The sequence below is a fragment of the Cupressus sempervirens genome, chromosome 4 (assembly GCF_028749045.1).
Source record: "Cupressus sempervirens isolate cs-2001-9-10 chromosome 4, ASM2874904v1, whole genome shotgun sequence".
Taxonomy (NCBI): domain Eukaryota; kingdom Viridiplantae; phylum Streptophyta; class Pinopsida; order Cupressales; family Cupressaceae; genus Cupressus; species Cupressus sempervirens.
The window spans coordinates 427,330,183-427,351,978 of NC_143121.1; the positions used below are offsets into that span (position 1 = coordinate 427,330,183).

The following is a 21,796-nucleotide window of genomic DNA, read 5'->3' on the forward strand; positions in this document are numbered from 1 at the left end:
TTACCTCTCATTATGCATCTTATCTCCAGTCACTTTTTGAAACTTATAACTCGTTATGAGTTTTGAATTTGATTACACAATATTTGAAATTTTAGACTTACAACCTCTTTACATTTGACTTTCGAAAGTCGAACAGTGAGTAAGTTCAGATTGCACGGTCCTTAAAAATTTTAAGAAGTAAATTTAATTAATTTTAAATTGTTCATTTCTTTTCTCCCTTCTATAGAATTTATACCAACTCTTGATTGTAGAGAAATTTAGACCATGCATCAACAAGGGTAAGGTGACCATAGACGGAGGAATTCATTTATGAAAGTTTTTAGGATTAAATTAGTTTTTAGGATGAAATTTAATGCTTTTTAAGTTTTTCAAAATGCAAACATTAAAATATCACAATCATAGTTCAAAATCTCATTAGAAATGCATTTTCAAAAAGTCATAAATTAATTAGAAATGTATTTTTCTTGTAAAATTCAATATGAGATATATGTAAACAAACCAAACAAGCTGATATATATGCAATATGTAACAAAATTGCATCCTCATGTGAAATGTGGATGGCTGACAGCCATAGTCAGAGATTCTAAACTCTAAAGCAAACTAAAAATAACAAATTGTCTTTGTAAAAAGATGAGCAAACACAAATATCAAATACAATATGAAACTAGTCTGCATCTTCCTCTTTCCCTTTCCAGTAGCTCTAGTAAAAACTAGTCCACTTCAAATCCACTTGCAATCAATCTACAAGGCTGTCAAAGCCTCTCTCTCCACCAAAACACTTCTCTTCTCCAAACAGTCAAAATTGTAAAATAAACAATGTATGGGGCAAGTCACTGGGCGTCCCAATTTTACTGGTGGTGCCCGCCAGAAGTCATTAAGTTATTGTGAGAAGTTCGTGATTTATCGCAGAGAAGTGGCCAACTTATCGCCGAGAATTTAAGGTCTTCATGACATTAATTTCTCAAGAGAAAACCTCAAGTTTTCTTGTTTTCCAAAAGTTCTGCTAAAGTTCTCGCCAGAAGTAGAGATGTCTGCCACTCCTCCGAGAGATTTTAATCTATGATCTCGACTTTGAAGGGGTTAGTGACAAAGATTGGTCACATGACTAAAAACAATCTGGAGTTGCAGATGATGGTCTTGAACTTATCCTGAAGCTTTTGAAAAATACACATTATGAACAAGCCGGGCAATGGGGCTAATATTTTCCATTAGACTCCGTTCATATGACAATGATATGAAAATAGTATTGCAACCTACATCTTAAGCATAAAACTGATAATTGTATTAAGTCACGTGTTACAAAAAAAAGCAAATCAAGAGGCAACTTGTTAATGCAAGTGCAATATTGAATATACTACAAAAGCATGCACAAATAACTTGTTAATACCAACTTATTTCCCTCTGCTTGTACATTCGCGAGTCATTCTCTTCCATTTGTTTCTTCATTCAACAATCCAAGTAGTATTCAGAGAGAAGGATTCATTTATTTGATATTTTTATCAGGTTTGCAAAAGAAAGCTAGGGATGATTCACCCCCTTAAACTTTTGCTACAGCAGAAGAAAGAAGTTGTAGAACAAACTGCCAGACCTGAAATTACAGATCTTTCAGCTCTACTGAATTATTTTCAATTCCAGTTCCCTACCATCAACCGGTCTTCTAGTATCTACTGGACATGGACATGGAAACTACTATATTGTATAAACTAAGCTTTGGTTATGGCTATAATTGATAACCTCTCACATCTCCTGATCTTTTATCTGAAAAATACAAGATCAAAAATATGCCAAATATTCCCTTGCCTGTTTGTACAAGGGAAGATTGGAAAAAAATTGCTACTGTCAGCACTGATCCAATTACATCTCTTTTCATCATCAAAAGCCCAACTAACTGAAACGAAGTTAGCAATTCCATCTTTTTAACTCAACTGAAACTACTAGCAATTACAGTTCCAGCTACAGCGAGAATGTGAACTGGAGCGATCACACAGTTTGGGTTTGTGTACATGTTTAAAAGCCCCAGCAACAGCTGCCAATCCAGATTGAAAAGGTGACATGTGCTCTCTTTCCATTACATTTATCTTGGGAGCCTCTAAAATAGCCTTGGGTGGATATAAAGCCCATTGCATTGCCCATATTGCAAGAGGCCGCATGTAAATCAGGGATCGGTAGTGACCATCAACTGTCCAGCCTTCTGGTGTCTGAAACCAGTACCTGCAATAATACTCAGTAATTAAGACATGTAAATTTAGCTAAACAACCCATCATGCCCATAACAAAATCATGAAGAAACCCTACTATGTTTCTCAGATGCACTGAACAGCTTAGCAAATAGAAGATATGAATTTCTTGTGTTTTGTCGATAATGTTTTTTAATTACAAGCTCCAATTATGTTTGGTCAGATGTTTAAAAGTTGATCTGTAAAATCATAATTCCTTTCCCAGGACAGCAGAACTTAAACTTTAGTTGAAAGAAACATTCATGTCTTTCATTCCTGAAATTGCCAGCAAATAGTTTTTATTAAGATGATACCATAAATCAATTATTTCAGTGGATCTTTACAATAAAGATTTCCGGTGGGTAGTTGATATGACCACGCACCAAACAACCAATAGAAACAACTCAGAAAATAATTATTCCTTTAAGTTTGCTAGGTCCAACACATAAATATCCTCTAGGTTATTGGCTGCCTTATTGTAGTGAGTCACTATTTTAGACCTTAAGTCACATGGTTTGAATTCAAGTTCAAGTTCATCAATCATAAATAAAATTCAGATGAAATTTGGGAAGGGTTTTTAAATATAGGTAATATATCCACAAAATTGTTAAAATAGTTTGACATTGCTAACTAATTAAACTTAAATAGCTCAATCTTATTATAAAATAACAATATTATATTAAAAATCATAATATTCAGATGAACTTTGGAAAGGGTAAAAATTTGCTGAAATTCGAACTTTGTGGATGGAATTCGGTGATCCTGTGACTTAGTTTTAAACTAGACGCATTTTTCACCATACCTCCCAAATTACTAGATTCCAGAAAAGCAGGTTGGTTTTGAAAAGGTAAATTGTCACGTTCAGCAATTATCAGCTAAATGCAGAGAATGCACCATCAAAGCAACACAACCGTCTGGCTTATAAATGTTGTCTGAGGAATTTCTGTACTGCAAAAGATTTGCTTGGGGCTTTATATCCGACCTCCTCTATATGGCCTGCTTTCTTTTGGCTGTGGCAGCTCCCTACCACTTGACCAAGACTGCTATTAGCCAGAAATGCATTATTATGAGCATGTTTCCATTCATCACCATTTGTTTTTTGCACTAAGCAATGGGTTAACGTTAAATTAGCTTGATATGGTTCATCCTTATTTTTCGGATACAATGATAGAGGTATATCCTGGCATCATATCTAATTTCCAAGAATTTGATTAACTCTCTTCATAGAAGATATATATATATATATATCTCAGGATGTAAATGGAAAATCTGGAACAGTACAGGGAATCCAACAACACAGAAAATTCATAAAGGAAAAGCGATGAGAGATTTTAAATAGCTAAACCATTTTACATTCACAGCCATACTAATTTGATAGAGAGCGGGAAAGCAAAAGTAGATAACTGGGCACCAAGGATATTAAAACAGTGCAATACTAATTTATTAGTTAGCACATAGGTCCACTTCATAGCTTGAGCCCTCAAAATAAATTATGCAGTGTAAACAACAAATGTCAAGCTACAAAGTAACTCCATGTAAATGATCAGGTTGTCTTATACAAGCTGGATATGATCACATGCGATATAAACAGGATTGCTTACAATCACTCAGTTCGGTCGTGGGCCAAGTTATACCATATTCACTGCTAAATTATACAATGCAAGCACCTTCATCCTACCAGTCTGATGTAAATCCAGTATAAGGGGATCCATTGATGTCTACTCAATCTTCATGCTATGGTTCAAAAGTGTAAAACAGTAGAAAGAAGAAGTACAGCACTATGATTCTCATGAAGACCAAACAGACCACCTTATGGCCATACTTCCTCTCAAATTGAGATATCATCTTATTCAGTCATTACTTCTAACAAAGCAATGAAAAACAGAGACACCTTTAGTATCACCATAAACAAAGATGCAAAGTTTACAAAGAGCCCTCATGATATGGTTCAAGAGTGTAAATCAGTAGATAGAAGTACAGCACTATCTTTCTCATGAAGACCAAACAGACCACCCGTCATACATCTCCCAAACAGAGATGTCTTCCCATTTATAATCATGAGTTCTAACAAAGGAATGAATAAACAAAGATGCCTTCAGTAAAACCATAAACAAAGATGCAAAGTTTACAAAGAGTGATCTCGTAATGGAATAAGATATAGTTCCTAATGTTAACGCTCACAACTATTTGATTTGGATTCTCCATATCAAATACCTTGGCTGCCCAGTCATCCTAAAGACATCAAAATTACTCAGCACTTGACAACCATTAATACCCAGTCTATTTTGTTGCAGTGGAAATCATTGCACAATAATTGTCCAAGTTTCTTGGCATTGAATTAGAAAGACGTTTGGACAAAGCACTATGTATGGTAGCTACTATTGAGATGTATTATGGCCGCCTGATTTTACGAAAGCAAGTCCAATATTACAAGAGTAGCATCATGCCATGGTACATACAGGGCTCCTAAAAATACAAGGAATCTGCCATGTGAAACTCCAAGATTCATTGGTTAACATGATGGTTGAACCCATAGCAGAAAAAATATTTTGGGGAAATTCAGCAAACCAAAAGTAAGTTAAAAAAAAAAATTGGGATTTAAACAAGAAACACATTTTTAAAAAACATAGAAAATGTAAAGAAAGGACTTAAAATGTATACATTTAATTTACCTCTATATACCATAATAGAAGATATTTCTCAATTTCCCAAAGTTTTTGCTTTTAAGAGCAACTTTAATTTGTTTGTAATGTATCAAAGTCATTAATTATGTTTTAGTTTGTAGCTGCAATAGAGATCTTAATCTCTTATAGAAATATGTTTGTTATGACCGTTATGGTCATCTTCAGCTGAAAGAAATATTTGTGATTATATTTAAATTAATATTATGCAAAATACATGTGTCATACATCATGTGAAGAGGCATGCGTATGGAAATGTGAAATGTTGAATATGAGGAACTGTGAAGGGTCTTATTTTTGGGACTCAAAGAGACCTTTGTGTGAAAGATGAAGAGTCTTATGCAATCTATTTATATGATTGCTTGGTATATTGTAAATCAATCGACTATAAATTCATGTACTTAATATTTTTTGATCAATAGAAGATATTTTTGCTGGTGTGGCTGGGTTTTTCCCTTCAAGGGGAAGGGTTTTCCTAGGATAAATCTTTTGTTTCTTTTGTGCATTTTATTTACTTTCTTATATTGTTTATCTTCATTTCTAGGAAAAACTTAACATGGTATCAAAGCCAGGTTTGGATTACAACATATAAGGAAGTATTTATATTTACGTTAGTTTTGGGAGTGCTCCTTCATTTATATAATCCTTCATTTATATAATGTTTGTGAAAACTTTGCTAAGCCATATCAGAGATTTTCCAGTAATTGTTGATATATTTAATCTTTGTTTTAGGCATGAAGTATAATATCCTTCCCTTATTCAATGGTGTTCATGTCTATTACCAGTTAGGTTTTTGTCAATAACGATTCAAAGAATAGATTTTATTATTATTAATCATTCTAGTGATGAAAATATGTTTCAATGGAAATCTTTCTGTGGAAATTTCTCTATTCTTCGTCATGATATAGGCAAGCAATGATTGGTGGTGAGTTAGTCAAACCAGATCAGGGGGCTATTCATGTTCGTGTTTTGTTGACAATGGACAAAGGTGGTGATGTCAAGGCCACTTACGGCTGGCCAAGCCATTCTTCAATCCTTACAACAAATGTTGAATCCGGACAACCTGGTGTCCTAGGCAAGACAAAGTTGAATATGTCAACGGTTGATTCTATGATTCAATATTCCTCATGATACCTGTTGGAAAGCAACACTTTGTAGACATCTACTGTTGAGAGCTCCTCTGTCTCAAAAGATATCTACTCTTGCTCAGGCTATGGTTACATTGTCTCTCAGAAGCTCATTGACGGGCAACCGAAATATTGGTTTAGTCATATATTGGCTTGCAGTGGGAGTGGGAGCAGTTCGACGTTCAAGGCTTTCATGTCTTCTATGGTGACTATTCACAAGGTCTTTAATCTTCATAACATTTTCTTTTAGAGTTTCAAATGAATCATGGAATTCTTGTTTAGATTCCTAGTCAAATGTGGTTGGGTATTATTTCAAGAGTCAAACCCGACATATTCAATAATGTCGATAGAAGCAAAGCTAAAACGGCTGCAAAGAAGGAGTTGTGAGTCACAACTTCAATCTTGCATACGGTTGTTTTTCAAAGGGAACTCGAACAGAATTACGTTACCAATCGTGTTATGCCCAAGATGATCAAATGTGATAAGGAAGAATACATGCACTTTCAACATCGTCAGTTATCTTGTGTGCACGACTTTCTATGTATGTGCAATCATGATGGGAAATTGCAAATTTGAAAATGTTTGTGAGTATTGCATTTCAAAAAACCAAGATGGAGTTGTGAATTTCAGAAACTTTAGTAATTTACTCAAGCACTCTCCTCAGAAAGAATTGTGGCAAGGAAACTACAATTAGCCATTATTCTTCATTTGGAAAGCAGCAGTTGTTAGCACGAATGAGCTAGGATTGGCTCTTCATGCTGGCCTCTGTATTTTGTTCGCTCTAGTTGGGTTATAAGTAAATGCACTCTATTTGATTTAGGAGAGAGGAGTCCTCAGCAAGGTCCACTTCAATTTAAAAGCAACTTTATCATTTGCAAATGAAAATATGGACTGATCTTTGAGAACGCCAAAATGTCGATAGCACACATGTATAAGGAAATTATGTTTCTTATCTGCTAGCTTGAATCGATGCATTCAACATAGCAGGTTAAATGAATTTTTTATTTTTTTATTAACATTAATAAAGTGATGTTAATTTAGTGATTGCAAGATGCAACAACTATGATCCTTAGGGGAAGGATTCATAAGCTACATTGTGTGTGTAGAGTCTTATTCAAATAATGGACTAGCATCAGCATAAACAATATCTTGGTATGTTCTATGAGGTATGCTTCACGTAATCGTTTTATTTGCATATAATTTGACTGCAAGATACTCATGATTTGTTGAATGAATAAACATACATAAAAGGTTCTTATGTTCAATGTCGTCAGTTATGACTGTATCATGTTAATGCAGATTTGACTTTGTACAAAAGCCTGCGATAAAATTGGTAGGTTAATCTGGGAGATCTTATTTTCTCCATGGTAACACATGTTGTTCATATGAATGTTGGGCTGCATTTTTATGAATGTTGAGATCAAACTTCAAAAGGATAAGTATTCTATGATTTGTGCATCTAATTGAAAAGAGAGTATATCCTTACTTTGATCTCTATGATAAATGGATATTATGAGTTGTTATAAATCTCTCCTAGTTGCAGGGTGCAATGGGATAGTAATAGATTTTGTAACATTGGTTGCACTCTTGGTGGCACATTTAAATCATATTTAGAGAGAGACTATTCAACTTCAGAGGGACGATACATGACAGAGGGAGATGTCCAACCCTTTGCAAGTGTATGCAATAATCAGCCATCTTATTGTGGTAATTAAAGCTGTCCCTATTGAGAGGGAGACTTTGTTATTAAAGTTGTCCCTATTGAGAGGATGTCTCGAAAATCTCAGTTATTAATGCATTCTTCTCTGGGAAAAGTTTGAGGTGAAAGCCCTCATTCCACCCTTTGCGAGTAAGTATGGTGGACCACCCTCTACGAGTAGGCATGGTAGAAATGCATTATTCTCTAAGAGAAGTCTGAGGTGAAAGCACTTGTTACATCATCTGTAAGTAGGTATGGTGGAGCACTCTCTACAAGTAGGCATGGTGGAAATGTATCCTTCTAGGGAAGAAGTTTTGAGATAAAAAAGTCTCTATTCTACCCTCTACAAGCTGGCATGGTGAAAGTCATTTTTGTGTGCATATAAAGCAACTTTGGTGGATCATGTCATGTTGAGATAACATATGTGATTCTTTGGTTGCAACTATGTGTGCAAACCTATCTAAAGATCTCTCTCTTGCTAAGAGGAAGTGTTGAAGTTTGTAGCTGTGATAGAGATCTTTATCTCTGATAGAAATATGTTTGTTATAACCATTATGGTCATCTTCAGCTCAAAGAAATATTTGTGATTATATTTAAATTAATATTATGCAAAATACATGTGTCATACAACATGCAAAGAGGCATGCATATGGAAATGTGAAGTGTTGACTATGAGGAAATGTGAAGGGTCTTATCTTTGGGACTCAAAGAGACCTTCGTGTAAAAGGTGAAGAGTCTTATGCAATCTATTTATATGATTTCTTGTTATATTGTAAATCAATCAAGTGGAAAGCCATGTACTTGAATATTTTTTTGTCAATAGAAGATATTTTTGCTGGTGTGGTTGGGTCTTTCCCTTCAAGTGGAAGGGTTTTCCTAAAATAAATCTTTTGTCTTTTGTGCATTTTATTTACTTTCTTATGTCGTTTATCTTCATTTCTAAGCAAAACTTTACAGATTACAGTTTCATTCTTTGTAGATGGGGAACTGAACTCAATATACATTTATGAGGCCATATAAAGAGCAAAGAAGTCATCCAAAACTAGTACAACATAGATAGGCAAATAATGCATTTAGAAGTTTAGAACATTATTGATGTAAGGTGGAACAAACAACTCAACCAAGCCATTCATGTAATGGGAAACTTACCTCAAACCAGTTCTTTCTCTTGGATGACTTTACGAATGTTGATGGGGAGGTTGTGCATAGCCTATCACATGCATTGACAAGGTGTAGTCCAAGGTTCAATTTTGGAAATTGACTATGGAAGGGTTGTAAAAATACAAGCATGTTGAAAATATGCTCTTCACTTCAAGGCTAGCTTTTTAAGGAAAGACCACCCACATTAACAAAAAACTCAATATCCACATCACTCCAAAATTTCAAATCATTGATACATACAATTATTGTTAATAACCTTCAAAAACAGGCTCCAAATTTTGTCCCAACCTTGTAGTGTTTCTAGATGTGAGCACAAGCAGACCTTGTTTGATATTGTTTAAATCAAGAATTGACTCAATAATCTCATCCTCATGCAATACAACCTTTACCTTCACTTATAGGAGGTGGATGACACAACTAGTCATAAACCAATTAACTTAGACAATAATTATAATTGGTGATATTAGTCTTACAATCCTACAACTATATATTTTAACTTTTAATATTTTTATAGTCAATTACTATTTATACGACTCCGAGGATCACAGAAAAGCTCCAATGTCCCACATGGGGAGACACATTTTTTGTGATTAAATATTGTTTTTTAGGCACTTGGAATATTCTTTGCCATGTGACATTGATTGAAGAAACTTTACTTGGCCAGGGATAACATCATCGGACACTTGGCATGAAGTGGAGAAAACATCACTGTTTATAGTGGTGTAAGAAGCATCTATGATAAAGAAGCATAAGAAAGCATTTTTACCATGCATAAGTGATGAAGGTACGCTCTGATACCACTTAATGAAGGGCCACAACACCCTACCAACTCATAACCAAGAGCGCAACAATATGGAGACCAAGAGAAAAAAATGCTTCACAAGCAATTTTATTATACTTGAAATACAATAGCAATTACAATAACATTTCTGCAAGATCTCTCAAGATCCAATCCAAACCCAAGCTAGTCCAGATCCACACTCTGGTAGAAACCTCTGATATCTCAACTTGTGCTCACAAGCCACCAAGCAACCTCCTTGTTTCTAAACCACAATCACTAGCTCTTCTCCAACTTTATCCAAGATCCAAGTGTAAACTGCCTCACATTCGGCGCTCTGTTCACACATTCACAACTCCATCACAATCCTGCTATAAACTACCTCACATTCGGCGCTCTGTCCACAGACTTAGGAAAACTCACTCCTCACTTCCTCCTCTCCAAGCTTCTACCAAGAAGAGATCACCCTTGAAGCCTTCCAAGCTTCACCTTCCACAGCTTCTACTTCTCGAGCTTCTTCTTCTGAAGCTTCTCCTTCTCGAGCTTGATTAGAAATGCTCATATGCCTTGCTTAAATAAGCACTTACCACCCAATGCATGACTTATCCACAACCTTCTAGAATTCCACCTACACAATATCCACAACCTTCTACAACTTCCGTAACCTTCTACAATATCCACAGCTTTCTACAATATCCATAACTTTCTAGAATTTCACCAACACACCTTGATAAATGGAATGACAACCATTTTTATCTTTTTTATTTTTTTTTATTTTTAACTTTTCTATTTTATGCCACCTATGCACCTCGAAAATAGAAATTCCTCCTTTTTTCCTTTTTTTTAATTTTCTATTTTTTTCCTTCTATTTTCATCACTTTCTCTCTCCTCCAATTTTTTTTTTTTTTTTTATTGTTTTATAAATAATTTTCCCATGCAAGATGCTCCTGCATCAATAAGAAACGAGGGGCCTTTCTTGGACAGAAAGAGTTAGTTGTTTTGTCTTCTAGTAGGTTATTTTTGCCCCCTTGTAATGCTGGTTGCCTAAGCTCTTGACAAAAGTCTTGAATCTTTTAGAAAGATGCATGCAACTCCCAAGCACATGTTTTGATCTTTTACATGTAGAGTCTAGACTACTTAGCTCATGGTTTTGAGTCAAATTAGAAACCATTCATGGATTCCTATATTACTTTTGGCTACATATTAGAGCTTGGAGTAGGAGGAAAAGAAAGTTGGTTGTTAGGTTGTCAAAGTAACAAAATGCTACAGAAATTCAAAGGGCAAAGTTGTACTGATGTAGCATTTTTTAAGGATTATACAAGCTTTGGCTCTCTTTGGGTGTGGAGTTTTTCTGCAAGGATTTCTCTATGTTTATCGTCAGTATTAGTTTGCATCTCTTGTATAATTATTTCATTTTTATCTAAGATATATCACAATTATGCACTTGGATGCTTTGAGCCTACAACACACTTCCACTAGTAAGTCACATCTGGTATGACAGCTAAAGTTGTTTTGTTTAGACATAGTGATGCCTTTCTTCAATTGTGTTCTATACTAGGAGTTTCACGTATAGGGTGATAAAGTATCATGGCTAGCTCAGCTTAGTTGGAGATTGAAAAGTTCAATGTATAAGGCATGAGCTTTGGAAACTAAAAATGGAAAAGAAAGAGAGCAATGGATTGATATTAAAAAAAACAACAAACCAACAGAGATAGCGGATGAAGAATGGCCAAAAGTAGATTAAAAAATGTACATAGCACTATTTGTTTGAGCTTTTATCTTATTTTTTGTATTGAATGGTTCTAACTTCTAAAGACTAATGAGACTGCTTTATAATTTGTGAAAAATAATATGAGACATATATCAAACTAAGAGTCTCATTAATATGTTTTTTTTAAATTATATTCTCTTTAAATTGAGATAAGAACTCAATTGTAGAACACCTGAGAATAGGAGACAAATATCAAACTAAGAGTCTTGTTAATATTTGTTTTTTATTATATTCTCTTAAGATGGAAGTTGAGAACTTAATTGTAGACCACTTGAATTCATTTGATGTAATTTTGAGTTAGTCACAATTATAAATTAATGATAGATGAGGACAAATGCATTTTATTTTTTATTTCATTACCCAAGTATTGGGATAAACTTGCCCTTGCAAACAATGCTTCTTTTATAGATGATCAAAAGTTGATACGCTTGTTGCCATCCTACTTTCAAAGGAAATAAAGAGGACTTTAGAATCTAAGGATGTGTGTGTGTGTGCGTGAGTGTGTGTGGGCATGTGTGCGCGTGTGTGAGTGTGTGCGCGTGCGTGTGTGTGTGTGTGTGCGTGTGTGTGTGTGTGTGTGTGTGTGAGAGAGAGAGAGAGAGAGAGAGAATTTTTTTAAATATATTCAGCCACTGTAGATAGAGGGAAAGAGAGAGATGTCAATAATTAGTAGCAACAAGACAATACGCAAATAAATCACTGATTCACAAGTTACAATGGTAGAATAACAACATTAATGAGAAAAGCAGCAGTACAAATCAGTATAACGACATTATAACAATAGTCTCAAACATCAAAAACATGGTTTATCAATATAGACATGCAAATCAGATTGTCCCAAATCTAGAAATCTAAACCATTAGGTATAATAGGCTACAAGCACAATATATGAAAATAAGCCCCATTCTAGCTATCAATATCCAAAGGCTCAAAATAAATTCACTATCTCCCTCTGGTAAAAGTGGATCCTCCAACAATCGCCAAACTAGTCTTGATTGCACCTCCATTGTTTGAATTTTATTGTCTACGAACACAAATTAAAAAATAGTGGGCCCCCACATTGCCACTTTGGCAAAAAGAATTTCAAAGAAGTGCAAATTCTTTTACTTTGTTAAATCCCAAAAGTCATCCAAACGTGTAGGGAACACTTTTGTCTCGAGGACATTCCAGGCGTCCCCTAGGTGTTTCAAGGACGGACATTTCCTGCAGTTTTTGGAAATTAGGGACAACTAGGGGGTGTTCCCTTTTCATCCCACTTCCCCCAAAATGTTTCAAGGATAAAAACAAGTCCCTTGGGGAAAAGAAACTTGTAACCATTTTTCATGGGCATCAGAGTTTGTTTGGATTAGCCTATCATTGGCACTCACAGGCTAAGCTGAATAGTTAGAGGGTTCGCAATTGGAAAAATAGGAGGCTCTTTCTGTTCTGAAGTACAGAAGCCTTCAACATTGCTCTTCATTTAGTTAAGCTAGGTCACTTACTATTTATAGTGTCATCTATATAGCATTTCTATATTTGGCAGGACATTTGGACCAGCCTTAGTTGCAATGTTAACCCGTGGCATCTTTGTTATGATCAGGTCTTCAAGAATTTATTAATTATAGGAAATCAAGGATTGATAAAAAGAGGGACACTTACTATTTTGAGTAAGGTACTGTTGGCTAAAAATTTTGTACGTCACTAAGACTTACAAAATTGTGACATTAGACAACATTTCATGAGATTTCTCTCTCCTCTCAGTAATAGGAGAGGCGCCCTTTTTAATGTAGGTGGCTTCAATAGGAGCTTAATTGAAACTACAGAAAGGATAGTTCTCTTGATCAATTCCTCTTTTTTCAAGAATGATTTGCATACAACTCTAACTTTTCAACTTTAGAAAATGTGCCTTATTGCTATGATAATACTAGTGGCACTAAAATTGACGTAAGAACAACACCAAAGGCAGCAATTTACTTTTTATACACTGTGAAACAAAAATAGTAACCCTCCTGTATTTATCTTGAATAAGGATTCAAGCACAATAAACACGAAGGCACAAAGTCTCTTATTAGATACTCTCAAATTTAATAAAACCACCTACATCTGAAGGCCGAAGTCTTCAGCTCTAAGTAATCAACCACTACTATCTTTTACAATTTGTCCTCTTGCAACACAAAATCTTCAAAAGTTCAAAATGGCTCTGAATGTAATAGGCAGCTCAAAGTTTGCACAATTAGATTCAAATCCCTCTTGATCAAAGCTCCAAAACTTGCAATCAAAATCCGAAAAAATGTCATCACATAACACCTTGAATCAACACAAATTTTGAAAGCAAGTTACCTCTTTTATTGATAGCATTTTGATTTACATCCAAGGACAGAGTCTTATAGTGCAAAATGCAAATTGACAAAATTTTCTTGCCTTGCCAAAAGAAGATTATTTTCAATGAGCTCCCTCCTTTATATAGGAAGCTAGGAGAGAGAAAGGTGGAGAAGAATGGGAAAATTCTCAACCACCTTAACTTATCTCTAACTAACTGCTTTGCCTTTATTCTGTAATGTCCCCATCTTTTTAGCATCTTAGTGGAGTTCTTAGCTTTGACATCCTCCGAAGGCTAAGTGGAAAAATAAGGAGAAATTGATTAAATTAATTTCTTATAAAGTCATTAAATAAATTAAAATTTAAAAAAGTGACTTTATATTTAATTAATTTAATTTATTAGAATGTACATTAATTATTGGAAGGGGGAAGCTTCTAGTAATTTAATTTTCTAGAAGCACAATTAATTATTGTATTGCAAGGGAGATGCTTCTAGCCGGTGCATTAATTATTGGAAGGGGGAAGCTTCTAGTAATTTAATTTTCTGGAAGCACATTAATTATTGGAAATGGGGAAGCTTCTAGAGAATGCAATTAATAAATATTTTATTTCTTTTTAGAAGGATAAAGGAAAAGAATAAATAGAGGTGAGAGCTTCATTGTTTATCATCTGATTATTGTGAATTGCATTTGATATTAAGTTGGGAAAAGAAACTAAGGTTTCCAATTTCAATCAGCCATTGGAGAACGTCAACTCTTTAGTGTTGCAACCATTTGAGGAAGTGAAATATCTATTGAATTTGGTATTCTAGAAAGCTTCAATTCAGGAGTTCTATTTGTGTTTAAATTGGAGAATAGATTTTGGCTGCTACAGTATGCATACACAATGTCGCGCTACAGTATTTATGTTTGATTCATTTCCATTCTTGGGCATCACTATTATTAGGTTCCTCTTGCAACTATGAGTAGTTATCATTGTACTTTATAAGCAAGATTTTGTTGTGATAATTCAGAATCAGATTTTGGCATTACTGTAGTCATTATTGTATATCAATTGTTTGTCAAAATGTTAGTTAGCTATAGGTATGCATTTCATATCTAGTTTTCATGTATATGCATTGAAAGTACCAAAAGAATTGCAATTGCATACTAATTCATTATAAGAGGATATTATATTGGTATTAGAGCTTGCCTGAAAAGTGTTTGATGAAATGTCAAACAACTGAAGTATAAAAGATTTTGGTGTTTGAAGAAGTTATAACCGGTTGGGGTTATTACATTGGTATTAGAGCTAAATCCTATCATCCTAAGGGTTTAGCAAGCACACATGCAGCCACCTGGGGTTGGCTCTCATAGATTTTTCACTATCAGGCAAACTTTATTTGACAGGGAAAAAGATTTTTACAGGCAGCCAGACACCATAGGTGACAGGCAAGAGTGTAGCCCACCAAGAGATAATAGGAATGAGGAAACAAGGGAATTTTATAGAGCAATAGTTATAGGACAAGAGCGGATGGCTCAAGCTTTGCAGACACTCATCACCATGGTTGAGCTCGTGAACCCATAGGATATAGATGGAATCAGGAACAAGAGGATAACAAGAGTGCAGTGGGACCACCTAGAGCTCATAAAACTCTTTCCAGAACAGTAGATAGGCCCACACGTCCTATCTTTGTTAGAGAAGAACCAGTACAGGAACCAACAAAGAAAGTTGAGGATGAGACATTTGTAGATATCCTTATGGCTACAAATGATGAATGGGAATTACTGGCACCGCAGGTTCGGGAGAGGATGACCTTTGAACGCTTTGTAAATCAGATAAAAAAACATTATAGGTCACTTAGACAGGATAGGAGGCCTAGGAGTCAAAATAGTGAGTTGAAAAGGGCTACAAGCAAGCCTACTATGCTTACATTTGATGGGAGTGGTAAGATGATAGCTCAAGCTTGGATTCATAAGCTTGACACATTCTTGGCACTAAGGCCAATGACAACGATTGAAGCTATCAAATACGCCACTTTGCATTTGGAGGGAGTAGCACATGATTGGTGGTACCATGGTATGGTAACACTTCAGCATAATCAAGAGACAGAGTACCAAAACTTTGTGGATAGGTTGGTTGAAAAATTTGACAAGAAAGATTCAAAGGTTTATTTCCAAGAATTAGCACAGCTGAAACAAACAGGCAACTTGGAGTATTTCATTGGTGAATTTCAGCAATTGGCAGTCATGGTGCCAAACATTTCAGAGCGTAGCTTGGTAGTTCTTTTCATTGAAGGCCTATCCGAACCACTAAGAAGTTGGATAAAAGCATTTGATTCCATTTCTTTACAGGAAGCTATGAAAAAAGCAAGTATGGAACATGCAATCCCAACTAACAAATTTCAGTCCAAAGGAGTAACTTCTAGTAAGGATAACAAATCATTTTATAAAAAACCAGAGAGAATTGATTTTAAAAATGATTCTAAAGATAGAACTCCAGCACCTTTTGACAAGGAAACATTAAATGATTTGAGAAAGAAAAAATTATGTTTCTACTATAAGGGACCCTATGATGCAAACCATGACTCTCCTCTTAGACCAAAGGGAAAAGCTAACAGAGTTATGTGGGCATACTATGAGGAATCAGAATCAGATGATTCAGACCAACAATCTAATATAGAGGAAATAGATGGTGAAAAAAAGACAAGGCTGAAAACTTGTCTAAAATAGAGTTCAAAGATGGGGAAGAAGATGGGCAACTTAGGGAAGCTCGTCTCACTAGTATTAAGCAAGAAGGATCATTTCGAATGAGAGGAGTGCTTGTTGCACAGTGAGTTATAACTTTGGTTGATACCAATGCCACTCATAATTTCATTGATGCTAGGTTGGTGGAGAGGAATAGCATACAAACAAAGGAGTTTGGGGGAATTAGAGTGAGAGTAGCTGATGGCTATGTCCTCAATTGTGATCGTAAGATCACTAGACTCCCATTGGAAGTTAATAATTATGCCTTTAAGGCAGATTTCTATGTTGTGCCTATGGGAGATATAGATATAGTCCTTGGAATGAGTTTGTTGCACGATATTGGTGGGTTCCTCTTAATCTCAAGGAGATGGAGATGAGGTTTAAAGTAAATGGGAAGACACAGATTCTTAAGGCAATCAGGGACAGTGATTTCAGAATGGTCTCTTTCCGAAGGATGGCTAGATTGATTCAACATGATCAGGTAGAGTGGGCAGCAAAGTGCATGTTAATGCCATCACAGGAGGGACAACAGAAGGCTAAATATCCTCCTGATATTCAGAAGCTTAGAGTTAAACACTCTAAGGTGTTCAGTGACATTCCACCAAGTAGACCACTAGATAGGGGTATTGAGCACATCATTGAGTTAGAGGAGAGGGGCTAAGCCCATCATGATTACACCTTACAAACATCTAAAGAGGTTGAAGGATGAAATTGAAAAAACCATAAAGGAGTTACTTACTATGGGCCACATTAGACCAAGTAAGTCTCCTTTCGCTTCTTCAGTGGTGTTGGTGAAGAAGAAGAAGGATGTGCATTGATTACAGGATGCTTAACAGGAAGACAATTAAAAACAGGTACCCCATTCCCAGGATTAATGAGTTGATAGATGAGCTTCATGGAGCTTGCTTCTTCTCAAAAATAGATTTGAGATCAGATTATCACCAGATCAAAGTTAGAGAGTAGGACATCAAGAAGACAGCCTTTAGATGTCATTGTGACAATTTTGAGTTCGTAGTTATGCCATTTGGGCTAACTAACGCACCTGCTACTTTTCAAGCAACAATGAATAGGGTTTTCCATCCTCAGTTGAGGAAATTTGTAATTGTCTTCTTCGATGATATCTTGGTGTACAGAAGATCTTGGGAGGAGCACTTGGTTCACCTTGACATAGTGTTGGATATATTGGGCAAAGAGTCCTTGTATGCAAAGGAGTCAAAATGTGATTTGGGTATGACAGAGTTGTTGTATTTGGGTCACATCATCAATGCAGAAGGCGTACGCATGGATCCTGAAAAGATTTTTGCCATTGTGGAGTGGCCTTCACTAGTGAACCTTACACAGTTGAGGGGATTTCTTGGATTATGTGGTTTCTACAAGAAGTTTGTGAATGGATATTCCAGGCATGTAGCACCCTTGACAGATTTGATGAGAAAGAAAGCTTTCTTGTGGACTCCTAAGGCACAGAAGTGTTTTGAGAAATTTAAGGAGTTGATGACTTCCTGTCCAGTGTTAGCATTACCAGATTTCAACAAACCTTTTGAGTCACACTGTGATGCTTCCGAAGAGGGCATTGGAGCGGTGCTTATACAGGAGAAGCACCCTATTGCTTATGAGAGTAGGAAATTAAGAGGGCCAAAGCGAAGTTTCAGCATATATGATAAGGAGATGTTAGCCATTATGCATGCAGTGGCTAAATTCAGGCAATATTTGGTAGGTGCAAATTTTGTATCAAAACTGACCATAATAGCCTAAAACACTTTTTGGGGCAGCGAGATCTCAATGATAGGCAGCAAAAGTGGGTGAGCAAATTACAGTCCTATGACTTTGATATTACATATTTTACGAGGACACTGAATGTAGTTGTTGATGCTTTATCATGTAGGCCCCATTTGAGCTTACTGACAAATACATCGAAGGATAGGAGACACTTGATCATTGCAGAGTATGCAAAGGATGCGTGGACATTCGGATTCACGGATGGAACTATTCAAGACAGCAGATACACCCTTGTGAATGAGCTTGTCGTATACAAAGGGCGAATATTTTTGGTTCCAAGCTCAATAGTGAGGAGGATGGTTCTGAAAAGACACCTATGGCAGGACATCCTGGTTTCTACAAGACATACTAGTAGATTAGAGAGCACTTCACATGGAAAGGGCTCAAAGCAGAAGTACTTTAGTATATTAGGGAGTGTCCCACCTACCAATAGAATAAGCAAGAACACTCTTATCCAGGCGGTTTACTTCAGCAACTTCCGAAACCTGATAGGAAGTGGGAGTGTTTATATATGGACTTCATCACAGGATTGCCTAGAGCCCAAGGCAGGGACTATATAAATGTGGTTGTGGATTGCCTTACAAAGTTTGCACACTTTTTTCCGATCACTGCTACTCAGGTGGCAGAGTTGTTCTTCAAGGAGATATTCAGATTACATGGCTTACCTCGGAGCATTGCGAGTGACAAAGACAACAGGTTTATGAGTCACTTTTGGCAAGAGCTATTCAAGTTGTGTGCGACAAAGCTCACTCTGAATACTAGCTACCACCCTCAGACAGATGGTCAGACGGAGATAGTGAATAAATGGGTGCAGGGATATCTCAAAAATTATATTGCAAAGCAACAAAAAGCATGGGGAAAGTGGATTTATCTCTGTGAGTATTGCTACAATACCACTTATCACATGTCTATTGAGATGTCACCCTTTATGGCCCTGTATGGGTATGAGGTACCCAATTTTATGGCTCTGCTTTTGAGTGACAATAGAGTGCCCAGTGCAGGTGATTTGTTACAAGAGAGTCAAGACATTGTTAAGACACTCAAGAATAATATAACCAAGGCACAGAATCAGAAGAAGCGGTATGCAGACAAAAGAACACAGAGTGGACTTTTGAGGTTGGAGATATGGTGTATCCTATGTTGCATCCTTACCGTCAATCCACTCTCAAGAAGAGTGGTGCCGAGAAAGTCACAATACCATGGTCCATTCAGGATAATTAGGAAATGGGAGAGGTGGCTTATGAGTTAGATTTGCCAGCAATGAGCAAGGTGCACAACATTTTTCATGTGTCACGCCTCAAGAAGATGCTAGGACATCATATTATTCCTTCAACAGTGCCCCCACCCTTGGATGATGAGGGAAAATTGGTATTGGTGCTCGAGGCTATCATTGATTTCAGGGAAAGGAACTTGAGGCGGCGCACTATAAGGGAGTATTCGGTGAAATGGAAGGACCTACTAGTTGAGGATGTGATATGGGAGAATGAGGAGATTTTGCAGCATCCAGACTTGAAGTTGCTTGAGGACAAGCAATTTTAGGGAGGGCGGGCTGTAATGTCCCCATCTTTTTAGCATCTCAATGGAGTTCTTAGCTTTGACATCCTCCGAAGGCTAAGTGGAGAAATAAGGAGAAATTGATTAAATTAATTTCTTATAAAGTTATTAAATAAATTAAAATTTAAAAAGGTGACTTTATATTTAATTAATTTAATTTATTAGAGAGTGCATTAATTATTGGAAGGGGGAAGCTAATAGTAATTTAATTTTCTAGAAGCACAATTAATTATTGTATTGCAAGGGAGAAGCTTCTGGCGAGTGCATTAATTATTGGAAGGGGGAAGCTTCTAGTAATTTAATTTTCTAGAAGCACATTAATTATTGGAAAGGGGGAAGCTTCTAGAGAATGCAATCAATAAATATTTTATTTCCTTCTAGAAGGGTGACGGAAAAGAATAAATAGAGGTGAGAGCTTCATTGTTTATCATCCGATTATTGTGAATTGCATTTGATATTAAGTTGGGAGAAGAAACTAAGGTTTCCGATTTCAGTCAACCATTGGAGAACGTCAACTCTTCAGTGTTGCAACCATTTGAGGTAGTGAAATATCTACTGAATTTGGTATTCAGGAAAGCTTCAATTCAAAAGTTCTATTTGTGCTTAAATTGGAGAATAGATTTTGGCTGCTACAGTATGCATGCACGATGCCGTGCTACAGTATTTATGTTTGATTCATTTCCATTCTTGGACATCACTATTATCAGGTTCCTCTTGCAACTATGAGTAGTTATCATTGTACTTTATAAGCATAAGATTTTGTTGTGATAATTCAGAATCAGATTTTGGCATTATTGTAGTCTTTATTGTATATCAATTGTTTGTCAAAATGTCAGTTAGCTCTAGGTATGCATTTCATATCTAGTTTTCATGTATATGCATTGAAAGTACCAAAAGAATTGCACTTGCATACTAGTTCATTGTAAGAGGATATTACATTGGTATCAAAGCTTGCTTGCAAAGTGTTTGACGAAATGTCAAACAACTTAAGTATAAAAGATTTTGGTGTTTGAAGAAGTTATAACCAGTTGGGATTATTACATATTCAAAGTTGCATGTCTAATGCATTTGAAACTTAACTACATGAGTTGGTTGATGATTTATTTTGTGCAATTCAGAATAATGTCTAATATAATAGCATAGTGTTTGTAAAACTGAAGTTATCTCTGGTCTTTCCTTTTATTGATATAACTGGTTAATACCAGATTATAGATGTTCAGCAAATAGATTCATGAAGAGATTAAAAGAGTAGATATGTTCTTAATTGATGATGAAGCAATATTTTTCAATCTTTCTCTTATGTTCAATATGATATTAGATAATGCCACTGTAACCGATATGCTATAAAGTCCCTGCTTTCTTGGATTGGAAGTAATGTGCTTACAACCTTACCACTATCTAGGTTCTTCTCTTCTCTTGGCAAAGAGTCATTTTAATTTCGTTGACTTTGTCGCTATTGTCTTATATCTATACTATCAACTATGCTTACAGTATTGTCTCTATTTGTTGTTTGTAATTAGATTGAACTGTTCTTATTCATTTGGTGCTTGATTTGTTCCTCTTTACTGTTGGGTACTGATGATATGTTTAGTTTCTGTTTTGATCCCAATGGAAGTTGCTTGTATATATTCACAATCTCTGCTTGCTGTTGGATGCTATAATTTAATACATCTGCTATGGTGCTTATTGGGTCGTTACTTCTTCTCTTCTTACTATCTACAAATAGTGTCACCTGTGGTGTGAGGTGATTGACTTTACCGCTTTCCTCTTAGCGGTCTTACTAAATTCCTTACTCAACCCTCTGAGATACTTATCATTTTTTTAGGTTTGATTTTGAAATTTATTTGTGGTGAGATATATCCCTCATTTTTTGCTGACAGTACTGTTTTTAGAATTGGTGACTATTACTTATCTGATGCCCTTTCCTGTGCGCTACTGTACGTCCATGCTATCATGGTTGGTGTACTGTACTATTTGCTTTCTTCTTGTCTTATCGTCTCTTAGTCTCC

General features: G+C 35.8%; 1 protein-coding gene across 1 annotated transcript in view; it reads right to left on the reverse strand.

Annotated features, from left to right (window-relative positions):
* Positions 1–1,464: 1,464 nt before the first annotated feature.
* Positions 1,465–21,796, reverse strand: part of LOC149561857 (Beta-glucosidase, GBA2 type family protein) — an 86,807-nt gene continuing 66,475 nt past the window's right edge. Inside the window, exon 18 of the mRNA XM_089825391.1 lies at positions 1,465–2,211. Coding sequence (XP_089681517.1) covers positions 1,935–2,211 — 277 coding nt within the window. The 3' untranslated portion in view covers positions 1,465–1,934. The remainder of the gene's footprint in view (positions 2,212–21,796) is intronic.